This window comes from Convolutriloba macropyga, chromosome 6 (assembly GCF_964194025.1).
Source record: "Convolutriloba macropyga chromosome 6, txConMacr16.3, whole genome shotgun sequence".
NCBI classification, from domain to species: Eukaryota; Metazoa; Xenacoelomorpha; order Acoela; family Convolutidae; genus Convolutriloba; species Convolutriloba macropyga.
Genome location: NC_134473.1, coordinates 4,678,479 through 4,697,469, shown reverse-complemented (window position 1 = coordinate 4,697,469; position 18,991 = coordinate 4,678,479). Strand labels below are relative to the sequence as shown.

Below are 18,991 nucleotides of genomic sequence, written 5' to 3'. Positions count from 1 at the left end.
CTAGGGTTTGCTAGATTGTTAGCACTTAGTTGCTATGGGCAATGGATTTGTGATCAACTTCTTGATGTCACGATTTTTTGCAATTTTTAAAAAAAAATTGACTTTTTCAATATTTCTGAAATTTCTTGTCCCGTTCCTCGTTTATCGATCTTTATGAGCCATTGCATCTTTTTAAGGCTTGACATTGAGTTAACGGATAACTCTTTGAGACAATGAAATGGTACTGAAGAACTAAAAGAGAGTTTTATCAACATTTCATTAAAATTTGCTTTTTTTTCAAATTTTGTAATTTTAGTCATTTTTGTTCAAAGTATATGAATCGTTTCGGAACGAGACGTTTTGAGGTCTTGCAGATAGTTTACAGGACAGATTCTAGAGAAAACTTTTGGTTTTGAACTTTTTGATTTTGCGAAATTCAGAAACTTTCTTTAAATTTTCCAATTTTCTTTTTTAATTAAATGTCATAATTATCAATTTTTGGTATTTTTATTTGGCCAATAAAGCTCTTTCAAGGCTTCTGCTTGGAATAAAGGGTTATTTACGAGTATCAAATTTGGCCTTCAGGCTAAAAGCTTCAAAACTTTTGGTATTGGTTATGTTCTTGTTTAGTTTGTTTCATTTTTGGTTCTCAACTTTTGATTGTTTTTGTTTTTGGCTGGAGCTGTTCAACTGTTCTGCTGATCAAGTAAAATCAAGTTCTAAGTTATTCATTCAATTACTTGGATTTTTTTTCAAGACTTGTCATGCTACGTTTTTTAGATCGTCGTACTGAAATTTTTGCGCTTTACCTTAGTTCACAGCTTGTTCAACATTTGCTTGAACCTTTTTGTCTTCTCTAGGCTAGTTCCACTCATTCTGCTACAAGTTGTTTTAGACAGCAGTTGCTCAGCAAAGCAATTCAAAATTAACAGAGTTTGTCAAAAAAATGAAATCAAAAGCAGAAATGGGATTAACCCATAAAGCCCAATTTTAGATGTCCGTTACTCGAACTTTAATTCTTAGTTACCATCTCTAATGCATATTGGTATTGATACTAGCCCCATGTGTCGTCTACGCTACAGGATTATTTTCAGCTCCCAAATGACATCAAAATAGTTTGCACTTTAAAGTTGTTTGTGTACAAAAATCCCTTTTTTGGTTAGTTTTTTTTTCTTTTAATGCCAATATTGGTTATGGGAAGCAACGGCGGCTATTTTTCAGCAATCTGCCGGGTATGTTTAGAGTTTGGTTCAATCTTTTTTGCTTCTCAGAAAAATTTCAATGGACAAAACTCACATTTTCTGGATTGGTGATCACTAGCACGAAAATTTAAGGGAAATTTTAAATTTCTTTGCAATTTCTTAGCAGTCCATTAGGGTGAAATCACCAGCCATGAAAAGCTTGCAATAATAGATGTACAAGAACAAGGTTTTAGAACTTTCTAAACTATCTTTCTAACAATTCCTACGAGTAGTATACACTGTTCTTAAAATGTAAATGTTTAACCGAACTTCTTTATTATGCTTATAAAAATTGAATTTACATTTTATGGATTAAAAGAAATGTTGTGTTATAGGGTTCTTTGGCAACGTATTTGGGTTCGTGCCTCTTGTGCTCTACTCTTGGGGACTGGAAGCTGCCAGACCATACAGTCTGCTTTTGACTGCAGTCTGCTGTGGCTTCTTCTACAACACATGTGACAATCTGGACGGGAAGCATGCCAGGGCTCTGGGCGTGGGAAGTGTAGTGGGAGAACTGTTTGATCATGGTCTGGATTCCATGGCCAATATCTTCCAGTTGTTTCCTGTCGTAATGGCACTGGAAATGATCAAAATCGATTTCTATTTAGTGTAAGCTTGAATTGATTTTTGGATCTATTCGGCCCACCATTGTTTTTTACGCCCCCCAGTTACAATTGATGTGTTGTTATATAGCACGTTACTGAGTAAAAAGGGATTTTCGTTTGTTGCCTTCAACCCCCCCCCCCCCACAGTACGTTATGCGACCCCTAGTTACGGAGCACGTCCAATTACATGCTAAATCATTATATAAAAATATGGCACTTGCACCTGGGGGGGGGGGGGGGGGGGGGGTCTCAAACATAAAAGGGGTCTTTCAAATTATAGCCCTCCCCCCCAAGCTTAGTGGTCAGATAACCTGTAGCCCCTCCCCCCACCATGGTAAATATACCATAATGCGGGCTATAATGGAAAAGACCTCTGAAAAGATCCGTAAAAATTACAACGTGCGCCTGGGGGTGTAAAAGATAAAAGCCCAATAAGCTGGGGGGGGGGGGGGGGGGGGCAGAAGGGGTCCGATTCATTTTCCAATGTGCATCATAAAGAGCATCTTGTGCGTGATTTTGTTACACCCATTTGAACAACGGATGCCTTGCATTTTTGACCCTCAGTTTACAGGGTACAGATTATTCGCACCCCAGGTGTACGTGATGTATTACAATATAACGGGAAAGGCCCCAACTTACTGATTCGGTATAACCTTACAAATCACAACAGGTTTGAACACGAGATGAAGTTTAATTTATCAAATAGTTTATATCAAAAGCACGTGCTTATTTACAACTACTTTGCAATTCAACCAATTTCATTTCCCACAAAAATTACCTCGCTTACTTACTACGTTAATTGAAATGTCGGGTGAAGAGCTGCAGAGAAAGACTGCAGGGAACAGGATTGTGGATTGTTCTGGGAAAGAGTCAGGAAGCGGATTCGAAATTGTTCCTCTGATGAGGAGACCAATCTTCATGTCGCCTCCGCTCGTCTTCTGTTTCAAGGCAACTCTTTTCATAACCCCCAAAAGAAGCTTTTACGCTTACTTATTTTTCACTCGCCCTAATTGGCCATTTTAAAGCTGACAATTGTGGGATCTTTTCCGTTTGTGCCCCCCCCCCCCCCGTTTTGCACCCCCTGATACAGCTCGTGCCATTACATAGTGAATCATAATGTAAAAATAAGGCGCATGCTTCTGGGGTGGGGGGGGGGGGGGGGTGTAAATAATATGCACCCAAGTGGGGAGGGGGCACTAACCGAAAGGATCCGGTGGTCGGAAGGATCTTAAAATCCGTATTTGGATCATGGAAACAGTTGCTTTTTTGACTCAAGGGCTGCCCAGTCGGAATTCCATGTGGACGATGTAAGAAGATGGTGCGATCTTCAATCCGAAGCATCATCTCTTTAGTACAGGAAGATCTAATCACTCAATTAAGCAATCATTATCTACTTAATTTCTGGATATCGGATACAGTCCATACCAGCTTTTTCGAACAACATCCCGAGCTTAACAGGGATCTTTTCTGCTTGTGTCCCCCAGTACGTTATGCACCCCCTCCCCCCACCCAGTTACAGAGCACGTGTAATTACATGGTAAATCATAATTTTAAAATATGGCATGTGCGTGTGGGGGCGGGTGCAAATAATATGCACTCACTAAGCAGGAGGGAGGGGGGCACAAACGGAAAAGATTCCTTAACAGGCAAGCAAGTTGTATCGTTTGCCACCGAAGATTCACCTCAATCGCAAGTGTTCTGAAACACGTTCGAGAAATCGTACTAGATGTGACCCTTAGATCGCGTTGTTGGCATTGGCTAATATTGGAAAACGTCACGAATTTATTCGTCAATCGAGATATAGGTTTCGTTGCAACGGATAAAGAGCTGGTCAATCTTTTGGCAAAGCTCTTCCCACAGTTTCCGGAAGTTGACGTCTCAGATCGACCGTCCTTTGCACAGATATTCCAGAGTCTGCGGTCAGTTATTGAATCGGCGTCAGTTTTGCCTTTAAACGAAGGGATCTTTTCTGTTAATGTCATTCGAACATAGCAAGTGTGTATGGGTCTTTGCCATTATAGCCCTCCAGCTCCGTGTTTGGATCTACTCTGTTTCGCCCCCAGTGTTTTTTATGAACCGTTACAAATTAGGGTCTTTCCCATTATAGCCCCCCCCCCCCCCCCAGAAAATTATAGCCCCCCCCCAAAAAAAAAATCAAGTTATAGCATCCAATTAAATTCATCATTTATGCTTACAACAGTTTTTGTTTTGTTCCAGTATCGAATGCTGGCATTTATGTTTGCAGGTTTCTACAATTTTCATCAAGTTCATAGGAGCCATTTCGTATTATCTCTGTAGCAGCTGAAATGCGGTTATGAGAAGTCAACTAAAATCAATTATAATGGGCAAGCCCATGTCATCATCCGGCGGCTCGCCTACAATGATTTCTGATTTTGTGTTAAAGAAGTGGTTATTAATTTCAGTGGCTCGCCTACATCGATATCCGATTTTGTGTTAAAGAGGTGGTTATGAATTTTCATCTGGGGGGGGGGGCTATAGGTTACATGCCCACTAAGCTGGGGGGGGGGGGGCTATAATGGGAAAGACCCGAAAATAGCACGTGCGCCGGGGGGTCATAAAAGATATATGCTCACTAATCTGGCGGGGCCGAAACAGAATAGATTCAATTTTTTACGGCAGCGAAGCTGTAAGCTGAGCGGAGCTATATTGCGGTGCGCTTGGTTTTTTTTACAATTCAAAGAATTTGAATTGTATTTGGGCGCTGTCTTGTTTTTAAGATCTGTTCACACGTTTTCATAATTTTTGAAATCAAATTGGAGTGATGAGTTTGGTCACGCCCAAACAGGAAGTGGAGCGAATAAGCGAGTGTTTTTGTGGCGTGATTTTTTTCACCCTAATTTTTTAAAGTAGAGTGAGAAAACGGTGTTTGAACAAAAATTTGCTTTTTCAATTTTTCGGATCGTATTTTCTTTTAAATGGTTTTCCCAATCCATCCATAGATTAATCTAGGACTAGTTTTTCAATTGAACCAAATTTTCGCTTCGCGCTAGGTTTTTTTTTGGTTCACATGCGGCATTTTGAGATTAATTTTCTGATTTTTTAAATTGTTTTAGATCTGATTTCGGATCTTTTCCGTTTGTGCCCCCCCCCAGTACGTTATGCTCCCCCCAGTGACAGAGCACGTGTCATTACATAGTAAATCATTATGTAAAAATATTGCACGTGCGTCTGGGGGTTGCAAATAATATGCACCCACTAAGCTGGGGGGGCACAAACGGAAAAGATCCCTGATTTCTTAGAAATAATTGTTTATTGAAATTTCTGTCTATCATATTTATTCAATGAAAATTCTTTGAATTCTACGTCTGATTTTTGTGTCATTGTTTGACGCTATTTTTCGTTTTAAAATTGTTCACACAGCAAAGCTGAAAACATCAAACTTTCTGAATGACTTCTTCATCTCACTAACGGCATTTTCTCGCGTGAGGTCAATTGTCACTCTCTTAGCCAACAATTTTAGCGCATATGCGTTACTAGTTTTGAGCAAACGTGACTTACTTCACTCAATACAAATGACTTTTGCACTTTAAAACTTAAGATTAATTTGAATTATTTTAAGGTGAAAGGAACTCATGTGCGTAATAAAGGCCCCTAGTGAAAAAGCTTCTGAGCAGTGGGTTTTATCAAGCTTTGTTAATTTATCCGCGATTGTTTTTTACATAGTTTTTTGAGCGGCGTTGATAATTTTTCAACTTATATCTGTATCTGTTTCTATCTCTATTATACGGCACTCAAATCTGTTCTTTCACAGCTATTCTGGCAATCTGCTGGCTATGTTATTAGGTTTAACTGGTAACAAGTTATTTGAAGCGGAATTCACACCTTTTCTAGCGTGTTGAATAGGAACTGCTTTGGTGAACTCGGCTTGGCTATCAAACATTTTTTCAATCGGCCTTTAAAGAACTGTATACTTACACTTGTTATAAGTGGCCGTAGTTAATTTAGGCTGGTATTGAAAGGCTCTTTTCATTCTTTAGTGGGTTTACAGAAGTACGTTGATGTTTTTAATTCGATCAGCTGACTTATGCCGATTACATTTTTACGTTTTCTTTATTTATTTGACGGCTTGATGGTTTGGAACAAAATACACGTTTCAAAGCCAAATTGATCTGCTTCTCCACAGAAAGCAACAAAGTTGAACAGACAAAGCAGAATAAACCAAATGAATAATGAAAAGTGCGTGAAAGGGCATGAATAATACTGGTGGGAAATTTATGTTGTACAGTTTCAATGGTTTTCATACCAACAACCATTTTCTTCTTAAATTTTTCCACTTGTGTGTGAGAACCAAGGTGATTGTCTAAGTTAACACCTAAGTTTTTACATTGGTTTGATTTTTACTGTAGATGTTCATACAACTTCAGTTTCGGAATAATTGAGCCTGGTATCATTTTTAATCAAGACGAATTCAATTTAACCTATTTATAAAAAAAATTATTTCTAAGCTTTTAAATGTTTTCCTGCAATGAATTCAAAGAAATATCTGAATTTCTACGAAACAAACAATCATTGCCTTTGTGCAAAATCCTACCAGTTTTGCTTGCTTTCTGTGTGATGTTTCTAATATGTAAGTTGAAGAAAGTGGTCTCAGAATTATTCCCTTAGGAATACCTCGATTTAGCTCTATCTAATTTTAGACAACTCCATTAACCCAAACTTTTAATCGATCCGTAAAGAAACATTATATGACCTCCAATGCAGAGGTTGTAGAGTATAGAGATTGTTTTTTTCTCAATAAGATTTGATGCTGCAGTGTGTCAAAGGCTATAGATCAATCGAGCAAAACGGCTTTAACGATCTGATTACTATTATCAGTTTCAAGTTGGACTGGTTCGGTGGGTGAAATATAAAACAGCCTTTTTGCTGATGCCTTACGTTGGAATCCTAGCTGAAGCGACCAACTTATTTTCATATTGTTAATATAATTTGTGATTTGTTTGTGCAAGCTTTTTTCTAATCTTTTAAGAAAACCAAGTAATGAGATCAGACGATTTTTACAGAGTCAATGATTTCATCTCTTTCGCCAAGCTTGTGATCGTAAATTTGTTCTTTTTTCATTATGCTCCCCAGTTTAGTCTTCATATAACCTATAGCTCCATCATGGTAATTATCATAATCAGTGGCTATTTTTTTTTGGGGGGGGGGGGCGTGGATGGAGGAGGGTATTCTTAGAAAAGAACGCCCACAACCTCACATTTTCATGACACACTACATTGACATACAATTTTGACACCCTGCATACATATTCATGAGAAAGAGAAAAATTTGAATGGAAATATTAAAGAGCATCCAAAGCTGAATATTTTAGCCAAGTGTTTTTTTAAATACCGTTTCTTCTGAAATAGGACGTTTTTGAAATAGGATTTCAGCTTGCAAGTTAGGGAAAAATTTATAAAAGATATTTTGGATCAGTAATTGTTAAATAATTTGGGTCTTTTCCGTTTTGCCCCCCCCCCCCCAGTACCTTGTGCACGCCCCCCCCCTCCCCAGTTACAGAGCACGTGCCATCATATAGTAAATCGTAATGTAATAATGAGTTACGTTCATCTAGGGGGTCTAAATTATATGCATTCACTAATCTGCGCAAACGGAAATGATCCCATGAATTTGATTTTTATAATAAAAATAGGATTTTGGTTTGCATTATTAATTAAAAGCTGCGTTGTAAAATTTTTTAATGCCCGTAGGTTTTCTCTCATTTTTTGTTGTGGTTTGTGCTAAAGCCAGCCTCTGTGAACCGTAGCTAGCTAATCGCTCGCCAGTTGTTTGATAACAATTCGCTAGACGTTAGTCGGTTGTATTTATTTGTGTTCGCTATTACATAGGTTTTCCAACATGAATCCAGCCTTCGTTTTTACCTGTACTGTTTTCTTTCATTCTACAATTTCTTTTGAGATTTTATGTACTTATAGTTATTTGTGCCTCCTTAGTTAAGTGAAAAAAGGTGGATCGGCGATCAGCTGATTGATTTGGAAGGCCTGATTATTTTTTGCCCAAGTTTTCTATCAAAAGGTGGCATGTGTTTTCAACTGATGTATTGTCCCGAATATTCAATTTTTCAATTTAGAAATATGGATTTTTATTGGCCGCCGTCAGCCTCTCGACGGTTATTCTTTAGGCGCTCTCCTTTTCTATAACAATTCAAAGAATTTGAAATGTATTGGGGCGCTGTATTAAGATCTGTCCACACGTTTTAATAATTTTTGGAGTCCAAATGCAGTGGTGAGTTTTGTCACGCCCGAACTGGAAGTGGAGCGAAAAAGCGAGTGTTTTTGAGGCGTGATTTTTTTCACCCTAATTTCTTAAAGTAGAGTGAGAAAACCGTGTTTGAACAAAAATTCGCTTTCTCGCTAGTGGTTTCGTTCACATGCGGCAATTTCACTTTGATTTTTATTGTTTTTTCAAATCTTTGGATCGGATGTTTTTCTAAATGGTTTTTCCAATCCATTCATAGTTCATTCTAGGACTAGTTTTTTAATTGAACCAAATTTCCATTTCTAGCTAGTGGTTTATTTTTCACATGCTGCATTTTCGCTTCGATTTTCACTGTTTTCTTTGTTTTTTAGAGAATTTTTTTCTGAATGGTTTTTCCAATCCAGTCATAGTCCATTCTAGGTCTTGTTTTTTTGGTCAATAGAAATTCTTTGAATTGTTGGTCAGGACTTGTCCTGCTAGGTTTTTTTAATTCGCTTTACCGTTTGATCTCATTTTACGTTTTACATAGGTCACAATTTGCACGCTTGACTTCTGACTTACCTCACTCGCTTTTTCAACTGAATGGATTTTAAAGTTTTTCACCCGGTGAATTATGCAATGTAGTTATTCAGTAAAAGTCAAAGGAGCAAACTAAAAAAAACGGGATAAACCGATAATGCCCGGTCAAAAAGTCATAGTTTATTAGGTTATCGAAGTTCATTAGAGCCATTGCTAGCTGACATTAAGCTGTATAGCTTTCAGTTTTGAAGCATAGTTTTAAAATCTAACTGAGACTGCACGCCAAATCCGAACATTTTTTTACTTTAAAAAACAGAAAAATTCGGTCAATTTTCTCTTTTTTTCTGTTTCAATCCCGATGGTCATCAAGCGCGTCAACTGTGGCTATTTTCCGGCAATCTGCCGGCTATGTTAATGATTTCTACACTATTTTTGTTAATTTTTTAGGTCATGATATTTAAATTCTTAAACGCGTTTCCTAATCATACTTAATTTGACCATGCTTGGTAGTTCTATATTCAGTATTTTGACAATGCTGATTATAAGAGAAGCTGATCAATATTTTTTGCTTGATTTTCTGAACTAGCTTCCCTTTTTGTGTGGGAAGCTAGAATGAGAAAAAATCTAATTGACAAACGCACTATTCACAAGTTATGTCGGTATAACTTACATTCGAGATTAACGGAAAAGGTTCTCTGACAGAAGTGATGAGTTTGACGGGGACTCAATTGACGCAGTTGCCTCTGTTAGATGATAGTATCTTGGATGGTTCTGCAGACGGCGATGAAGAGACAACCACTTCTAGAAGTGCTCCTTTTGTGACATCGAGTGGTCCTGTTTCCTATCTCGGATTTATCCCCTAACTTTGTTGCCGTGTGTTTTTAAAGACATCCCATTCGGACGTGTTATTTTTTGATCAATTGTTTTCGGAACCGCATATTGCAAATGGTTATTTAGATTATCTAAACATTCATTGTAATATATCGAATAAACTCAAGAGGATTACAATGGATTGTTTTTTTTAATACTTTTGTGGGAAGACTTAACCATGCATATAGCATTGATAATCTTATATATACTTTTTCAACAATCGATTCAGTTTTCCATGATACCATTGTCATTGATACCATTTTTGTTTATCAATGGATAAGATATCTACCAAAAACAAAAGTCAGGCTGGTATCTCAACAAACTTTCTAACATACGCGCTCTGTAGCCACTCTATGTTTTGCAACTGCTACTCATAAATGGCACGAGGAACAAATTTTAATCGGGATGAGACCCTGAGAATTGTGTATTATTTAACGGTCTCTTCAAAAATAAGTCCAAATTGTGAGAATCCAGGAAACGACCATCTCAGGGCGAGACTCTGGGCCATCATCTACGGAGGGAGACTTGATTGTTGTTGAACCAGAAACAGAAAGCAATGTCATCGTATCCATTTCTATCGAACAGTCCAGTAGCTTACCAAGTGCTTCAGATCACGATTCACATTCTTCATTCGCAGACGTCGAAGATTTAAGGCGCCCGTTTCTTCTCCCACCCATTTTTGTGCAAAAATATCCCCTGAGTACGCGAGGTAATCTGGAATTTTGCTGGCACTGCAGCATAGAATTTTTAAAATCTGAGATCTATAATAATGAAACGATATTTAATTGCTCTCAAACGAAGTTTGAAGCAATTATTATTAATTGCAAATTTTCGCTTGCATGTTTTTGCACTTTTGTTCTAGAACGTTCTTTGCTCTCAAGTGACTTTTTCACGCTTGGCTTCTTAATTTCTCTGTGATCTAAATTACTGTAACTCCAAAATTAAGTACTAAGTTGCGAGCATAAGCCCGATTGTAAGCGACGAAGTAACAGAGCCCCTATATGATTGTGATTAAAGTGTCAGATCGCTATCTGAGCCCCTCCCGAGTCGTCTTTTTGCGCCTCTTAGAACTTCTAAGCTACCTCCTAAAGTAAATTGCCCCGCCTGCCGTATGAGAGCAATTTATCCGATGTTAGTCAGTTTATGTTAATTAATCCATAATAACAGAAGAATATTTTCTTGATTATGTAATTTTTCCAAAATTTTGCCCCACCTGTCCTTGTTTTTGATCTTTATAGTTTCTGTCAATTATTGTTATCTTCCCGAAGATGGCCATCAGTTCAAAAACGTATTTGGGTTTGTTTTCCGGAACCAGCGTTTTCACAGTTTAATTGATCTCCAATTGTGTAGCCAGCATACGTTTGTCGTCTGGTCCCTGAATTTTTTGAGCGTTTATTTAGATCGAACTCGAGTATTTAAAAATTTTATGTGCGTTTTATTGAGTGATTAGCTAGATCGACACCTAACTTATCAAGACGATGTGAAAAACTAATGAGGCGCGTGGATTACGAGCAATCTATGCTAATAAAAACAATTTTCTGGTTCTTACAAGGCTAAAACTATTTAAAGCATTGGTATTGAGTCATTTTCACTGCAGTGCTGTCCTGCTAATTGTCATAAATCGATCTTTTTTGATTTCTCTTGAGAAACAGCTTAACTGAGCAGTAAAATCGCGTTTCCTTTGAAAAAAAGGACTCTTCTCAGGATGTAAAGTTACAGCATCAGAGACCTTTCAAATACGTTTTGAACGTCAAGCAAACAATTAATTTTTTTGTACTCTCTTGCTTTTCAAGAGGAACGATAATGACCCTTGCATTACCGAAAAATGTTCGCAGTGATCTTTTCCAAGTTGACATCAAATTCGGGTCCATGTATCTACAAAAAATACTTTTTCAAGTATTGCACAATTTTAGATTGATCTAATTAATTCAAACATAACTGCTTGTGGTAAAATTTCTTGAATTACTATGAAAAAATACTCTAGTACTATAAAAAAATTATTGCATCCTGTGATCTATCTATCTTTTGGAAAGCTAACTTGGAGAGATTTCAGATTTAATTAAATAGTTACCTTGTTTTAACAACTTGATTAAAGACAACGTAATTGTCTTATGAACTATACTTCTTTTTATAGCTATTATATGTCCATTTTTAATATTGTTTTTTGGACGTCGTGTGGTTTTCAAAGTGTTAAAGGAGTCCCATTTAGAGTTTCAGGCAGCCAAACTAAACTATGGCTTGTTTCGTCGGTGGAACAAATTAAAAGCACTGCTCAATTTTGTTGATTATAAAACACTTCTCATATATATACGCTATGTACCCCCAGTTATTACAGAGCACATGTCATTACACAGTAAATCGTTATGTAAAAATATGGCGCCTGGGGGGTGCAAATAATATGCACTCACTAAGATGGGGGATCCTTTACTTTTGTGCCCCCCCCCACGCCACTAGCAACGTTCCTGGGAGGGGGGCACAAACGAAAAATCCCAAGAGTTCTTCAGAAGAAAAGGACAGCTTGATTAAAGTGAGCAAAGTGTGAACACGTCGGCTTATCCTTCGAGTACAGCAGAAGTCGTCGCGGAAGTAATTGAAAGTGACGAAAATGAACAGAGTGAATTTGAAGAAGTCGAGATCACTTGGGTCACTCACCATGAAAGAGTCTCCCGTTGGATTTCAATGAGACCAGTTGGTTCACATGAATTACGTTGCCATGGCAACGATGATGCTCCCTCGGCGGATGCCTTGTCCGAAATCCAAAGTTCTGACGAAGTACAGTCGAGCGCAAGAACGATGTTTGATGGTTCATTTAGTTCAGGATGCGACAGTCAATTATCTGACGTTTCATTCAAGGAATCTGTTCCCTTTTCTTTTGATAAACCTTATTTGGCATAATGTCATAACCCACTTAGTCATAATGACACAATTTGACATAATGTCATAGCCCACCGCAATTATGTGTTCCGCGTTATAATTTATTACAACAACGGGGGAGGGGGCTGAATACCATATGTTGAAGCCGAGGTCTGTTATGGCTAAAGGTGTTCATTTTTTGGATGTTTTTTAGCCTTGAAAGGCAGAAAAGATCACCTTGAAAAATATAAAGGACTGGGTGGAAAGTTGTAATTTATCTTTTCTGTGCTATAAGGAAACGGATTCTATACAAGAGTGAAAACACTACAAATAATACGACTAAAGGTCAAGTAATAACGAGAGTATATTGTAAGAATAATAACAGGAAATTGTCAGTTGAGAATGATGTAGATGTTGATAACAGTGACAGAAGTCCCTCGACGTTCTTTGAGGAGCTACAGATGGATCAAATGTCAGAGAGGAGGTGTCTATTCTGTTTTAATCATTTTAATCCGTTTAATATTCGCGAAAGCTACCATTGACTTTGTTTTTATTTTTTACAATTCAAAAGTATTAAGTTGTAATTTGTGCGCTGCTTTTTTCACGACCCGTGGGATGTGTCGATATAGTCAACTTTTTAAGCAGTTTGTTCGTGCGTTTTTGGCGTAATTTTCTACTGATAATTTTGGTGACGCCGAAAAAATTAATGGAGCGAGAAATCGAGTGGTTTTGTAGTGTAAGATTTTCCTGGTTAAGTGAGCAAACGGTTTTTGATCAAATTTTAGTATTCGATATTTTTTTCTTCTAAGGCAATTTAACTTGTCAATACTTTTTTGGTTCAATTTTTAGCATTGTTTTTTTGATAGGCACTAGATAGTTCCAAAACAACGTTTTGTCAAAAACTAACTTTCGAGTCATTTCGCGACATGTTCCGGTTATGTTTTGAAAATGTGATCAGGAGATTTTTATCGGTTGGTATTCGAAATTGTGTTCACATATCTTTACTCGAATTTTTGGGTTTTAGTTTTTTGTTTTGTCATCAATAATTTGTGAATTTTAAGTCAGTATGGGTCGTGCTGTTTTTTTTTTGCCATCAAGATGTGCGTTACGTTTGTTTTTCACGCTCACTACAGGTCAACTTTTTCTCATTGATTGGTGCAATTTTTTGTCTTACTTGTGTTGACTTGTTCTCACGTTTTGATTGACATTCCTAATCGAATGATTGACATTCCTAATCGCTGTTGTGTTAACTTAAGAAGAATTTGTAAAAATACAATTTGAAATATTTCTATATTCTTGCGAATGACATTCCTAATCAATCATTCTATATTCGCAAGAATATAGAAATATTTCAAATTGTATTTTTACAAATTCTTCTTAAGTTAACACAACAGCGATTAGGAAAACATCTTTAGTTGCAATAGCGATGGGTGAGCTGTTATGGGCATCCTCTTGTCTTATTTCGTCGTCCAGATTTCTGTCAAGCTCTGTGACGTCGGGCTCATTTCAGATCAGCTTTGGTTCATTCGTTCAAGTAAGTATTTTTCCTATTGAGTTGCGGGTCACGTCAGAGTCATTTCTCCCACTTATTGGAGCGCGTTTTTGTTAATTCTAGTGAATGTTTTTCTTGCTCTCAAAAGGACTAATTAATTTAATTTTATGGTCAAATTGGAATGTCTCATTCTAATTGAATGTTATTAATAGCCGCGTCCTCAATTCCAGGCGGCTATTATAGCGCTCCTAATTTTTACAATTCAAAGAATTTGAATTGTATTGGGGCACTGTCTTTTTTTTAAGATCTGTTAACACATTTTCATGATTTTTGAAGTCAAATTGGAGTAGTGATTTTGGTCACGCCGAATCAGGAAATGGAGCGAAAAAGCGAGTGGTTTTGCGGCGTGAAATTTTTTCGCTCTAATTTTAAATTAGAGTGAGAAAACGGTGTTTGAACAAAAATTCGCTTTCTAGTTAGTGGTTTTTTGTTCACATGCGGCAATTTCACTTTGATTTTTACCGTTTTTTCGATTTTTTGGATCGCGTTTGTTTTCAACTGGTTTTCCCAATCCATTAATAGCTCATTCTAGGCCTAGTTTTTTTGTTTGAACCAAATTTTCATTTCTCGCTAGTGTTTTTATGTTCACATGCAGCATTTTGTATCTGATTTTTTAAGAAATGGTTTTCCCAATTCACTCACAGTCCGTTATAAGTCGTTTATTGTTTAGTCAATGAAAATTCTTTGAATTGTACGTCAGGACTTGTCCTGCTATGTTTTTTTACTTCGTCTAACAGATTTTTGTTTCGTCCAACCCTGACTTCTTGGAATTGACTTTTTCAATGACTTACCTCACCCAAAAAAAATGACTTCTAAACTCACTTATGGAACTTTAAATTTTATGAACATTTACTTTTTGAAGGTCAAAATTAGTGCCAAACATATATGCACTAATTCTTGATTATTAGAGTCCTGAGTTTTTGATTTTGAATATTAATTTTGGGATTTTCTCCGTTTGTGCCCCCAGTACGTTATGCGCCCCCCCCCCATTTACAGAGCACGAGCCATTACTTAGAAAGTTATTATGTAAAATATAGTGCACGTGCATCTGAGGGGTGCAAATAAAATGCGCCCACTCGGCTGAGGGGGCACAGACGGACGAGATCCTAAGTTTGAAAAGCCCTATTAGGGCTTTCTCCTTATAGAGCTTATATGTCTCATAAAAATGACAGTCCAAAGCTAACCCAAAAAGTCTAGTGGTCTTTTAAAGGACTGGTGGTTGATCTGTCTATCTAATCTCCTTAGTTGTTTCAATTCATGGAAAGCCCCAAGCGTCTATCACGGCTATTTTTCGGCAATCTGCCGGCTATGTTTTGAGGGTAGCTTCTGAAACGAAAAAAAAAAAAACATTGTTAATTTCCTCTGGTACACATTAGAATAAAAAACAAATGGTAGAAGAGGCAATGTAAAGTTAAGAAAATAACAATATGTAAAATTATAAAATCATTAAATTACCCTACTAAAATGTGACATTACATTAGTAAAAATGGCCTAAAATGCGATTATAAAATGTTCTCACAATTTTATATGTACATCATGAAGGTTTTTTAAAAAAATTAAAATCTAATGCTCTCAATGTCATCTTTCATATCAGTTACTTTTGTGTGCTTCAAAAATTCTTTCAAAAAATATTCTTTCAGTTATTTTTAAAGAACTTTTCGATGTTGTTTTCAGGCTATTATTAGAAAGCAGACTATTATAAATTGGAATGGCTTGTGCAATAAAAGAATCAGTTAAAAACTTATTGTTCATTATTATATCGAACGTTATGTTTTTGAACTGTCATGTTGTTTTATTCTCATGGTAGAGAGAGGTTCAATTTAATATGCTGGAAGATCGTTGCTGAGTAAGCGAAAAAATTTTTTGAGCAATATTTCAATAGAAAAAAGACTGGTAATATTTTGTTGCGAAGTTTGAGATTTGTGGACCGATCGTATTTTCTCCTATTAAAAATGGTTTTTTTCCTCAATTCAATTGTTATTCTAAAGTTGTGAGTAATGACTTTTGCAACCCTATCAAAATTAAAGCGGAATAATGTAGATGACTTATTACTGTTGCATTAAGAAATATGATTTTCGTTTTCTCTGGTAAACTTTTACTTAGTGTATTCAAAACCTTTATTCCACAAGCCATTCTCTGAAGAATCTTTTTACCTCTCCTTCAGATTTTAGTTTGCTATCAACTACGCCAGGATACTTCACACTATTTGATTCTGCTATTTGTTCGTTGTCGATATTCAGAACACTCTTTGTTAACCTTTTCCTGGTGCTGAACACAATATATTCTGTTTTTTGTTTGTTCACCATCAACTGGGACTTTGCAAAAACATCGATAATTTTTGGGATGTTATGTTCAAGTTTTGTTTTTGACGATATTTCATCAGTGTCGGATGTAAAACGAAAAGTGTCGTCTGCATACTGGACGACCGTGTAATCCTTTTCTACAATCTTTGCTAAATCGTTGACGTAAATGTTAAATAATAGAGGTCCTAAAATAGTACCTTGTGGAACTCCTATTTTCAAATTTAGCATCTTTTAATGCCCAAGCTGGTATTTTTGAATGACCGAGTGGTTTACTCGTATTCAATAAATCCATGAGCACATTTGTTTCCTTGGCTGTTATATATCAGAATGTGAAACACTTTCTCGGAGCAGTTTTATGAGGAATATTGTTTGTTTGTTGTAAGCCAATGAACTCTCCTAGAGTAGAAAATCTGTAATTTAGAAGATTTGCAATTGCCATAGGCTTTGTTATCTTATTACCAAAACTGTTTTATAAAGAGTGAATTCTTGTTTGAGTCTTTTCTTTATTACGAAGATCTTGACTGAAGTTCCATCTGGCTTTTTCACTGTTTAACTCCGTAAAACTTGAGAGAAGTTGTTTTTCTTTTTGAAGAATTAAATCGTTTTTAATTTCGTCATCGCTAATTCTTGAAAACTGTTTTTTTTGTTTTCTCACATAGCCATTTTTCTTGAAGCAAAAACTTTGGTTTGTCTTTTCTAATATAACAGGCTTTAATTGGAGCATATAGTGCTAATGCTCTTTCAATAATTCTTTGAAGTTCTAATAACATCATATGTCCCGCTACTGCACCGTAAAATGTCTCCAACCTGAATTTTCAATAAAATTTTGGAACGCTATGGCTGAATAGTTTTTTTTGTCAAAAATTTTCTTTTTGTTGTTTTTGATTTTAGCATCACTGATTTAAGAACTGTGATTGTTGCAAAATGATCAGTTTTCAAAATTGTATCCGCTACTATGCCTGTTCTGAATCGAGCTGAGGCGTCACTCAGTTTTTTAAGTTTTCTTATTTTTTGGGTCACTTCAGTTTGTGCTACAAGTTCAGAAAGCTATCGCAATTTTTTCTGGCAATCTGCCGGCTAGGATTTTACCGGTATTTTGAGGAGACTAAAAGTTATACGAACTTCTTTTGCTGGTCTACTAGCTAAGTTTTGAAACGTTTTTTTTTTCAGTGGAATTTGGCCAGCCAAAATTGACATTTCAAACCCTTGTTGTGAATTAGATAAATTTGAATGCCCAGTTCTGCGTCTCTTTTTAGATAATACAATCAATTTTCATTGCAAAAAAAAGGCTTAGGTTTGCTTACACTGCTTACAAACAACAAAAGTTTTGTTCTCGTGTCTGGGAATTGGGAGTAAAATTTTCCCTAGTTTTACTTAGTTTGACTAAGTAGAGCTATCCTCTTCTTTTGCAATTTCTTGTGTTGTGGCGAGTTCCTTGGACCGATATAACTTCGCTATTTTACCGAAAAGGACCTCTTTTAAAACAGAATATGCTGTTAAAAGCGCTGACAGTTTTGCAGAAAACGGGACGAGAGACGCTTCACGAATAGATAGTGGAACTGAATCGGAACTACAGCAGTTATCGAATAGAACTTTTTCGGTACAGTCAAAGCAATCGCTTGAATCGGTTGGAGAAATTGAAACGCCATGTGCTCTTGTTCGAAGTTCCGCTTTGGGCGATTGCGATAAAATAAATGCATCCAGGAGGAAGCCAGATATTAGACAGATAAGAGGAAAATCAATTCGGAAATCTCACTTCGATACAAGCACACTTCGTGAAGAAACTTCGATTAATCCGGACTAATATTGATAGTTGTTTGACATATAGTTTGCTCTACTCAGTTGCTTCATAAAAGTTGCTGATTTTGATAGAGGTATTCTGGACAGTATTACCTCGGCGTTATAGCGAATGTTATATATTGGATTACTATGAAACCAGAAAGTGTCTTGATAATTTAATATTTTATAGTGCCTATTTTTGTATGACGTAATTAATGTAAGCAGATTTTTGATGAAATCAAAGTGATGGGCTAATGATTTAAACGAAAAACATTGTTAATTCCTTCGTGCATGAACTAAAAATACAGAAATGAACATCTCGAGAACTTTCTAAATTGTTTTAATTTGTTTTAATTTTTTGTACTAACCAATACAACAAATTAAGATCTAGAACTTGGGTGTTTTTTATAGCCCATTGTCGTGTTCTTTCTTGCTTCTTAAGACTTCATCTCTCTAGTCAAGTAGACTTTGAACAAATAGAGCTTCTTGCCAAAATATGTCAAGCTTCGTTTATACAGAACTTGGCGTTCGGCTGCTCTGTCTCAACCTTGTAACGCATTTCAGCATTTTTAACAAATAGGTGCTGAATAGTAGTTTTATCAGTTTTTAATTGCTCTTGAACGAAGTTTGAAGCTATTATTGTAATCGTTTGTATCTTTATGCTAAATTTTTGCTTGACAGATTTAACCGTTGATTTATTTTTGATAGAATGCTATTTATTGACCATCTCAGAGCTATAGAGACTGATAAACTGTAAGTAAAGCGACAATTTCATTGTTTATAATTGCTCTCAGGCAAAGTTTGTAGCAATTATATTAGTCCTGTTGTCTTCTTTATGCGATTTTTCCCTTGACTGATTTTTCGTCTGACCCTTTTAACTTTTCGTCCTCAAAAACGGGGGTAAACAGGTAAAGGTCGGAGGGCATTAAGTGGTTGAGCAGCTTTCTTAGAGCCGTACGCCTTACAATTCTCTAAGTATGCAATTCGCCAAAACTGTTTTGAGGAGACAATTTTATTGTGTGAAAGGCGGTTTTTATGTTTGACCCCTCCCCCGTGCTTGACAACCCCCCCCCC

The 18,991-nt window shown here is 36.5% G+C and overlaps 2 protein-coding genes across 4 annotated transcripts in view; both read left to right on the top strand.

Annotated features, from left to right (window-relative positions):
• Positions 1 to 18,991, top strand: part of LOC142340652 (uncharacterized) — a 46,330-nt gene that overhangs the window by 9,173 nt on the left and 18,166 nt on the right. The window contains exon 3 of the mRNA XM_075391343.1: positions 1,556 to 1,829. Within this exon, the coding sequence (XP_075247458.1) occupies positions 1,556 to 1,829 (274 nt within the window). The remainder of the gene's footprint in view (positions 1 to 1,555; positions 1,830 to 18,991) is intronic.
• LOC142341438 (uncharacterized) lies at positions 2,504 to 18,113 on the top strand. 3 transcript variants are annotated; one of them, XM_075392379.1, is made up of 8 exons: positions 2,504 to 2,773; positions 3,102 to 3,284; positions 3,473 to 3,785; positions 9,263 to 9,391; positions 9,921 to 10,083; positions 11,959 to 12,283; positions 12,598 to 12,767; positions 17,651 to 18,113. In XM_075392379.1, exons 1-8 carry the CDS (start codon positions 2,630 to 2,632, stop codon positions 17,940 to 17,942), a joined length of 1,719 nt encoding a protein of 572 aa, XP_075248494.1. In that variant the 5' UTR covers positions 2,504 to 2,629; the 3' UTR covers positions 17,943 to 18,113. The 3 variants fall into 3 exon arrangements, with proteins under 3 accessions (XP_075248494.1, XP_075248495.1, XP_075248493.1); XM_075392380.1 differs by having other exon boundaries at positions 17,626 to 17,729; XM_075392378.1 differs by having other exon boundaries at positions 2,506 to 2,773; positions 17,642 to 18,113.

Coding starts and splice junctions, on each gene's coding strand:
- LOC142341438 (XM_075392378.1), top strand. CDS start 2,630: ATGTCGGGTGAAGAGCTGCAGAGAAAGACTGCAGGGAACAGGATTGTG. Junction 3,285..3,472: donor AACATCCCGAGCTTAACAGG/GATCTTTTCTGC, acceptor TTCCTTAACAGG/CAAGCAAGTTGTATCGTTTG. Junction 9,392..9,920: donor TCCTTTTGTGACATCGAGTG/GTCCTGTTTCCT, acceptor CGACCATCTCAG/GGCGAGACTCTGGGCCATCA.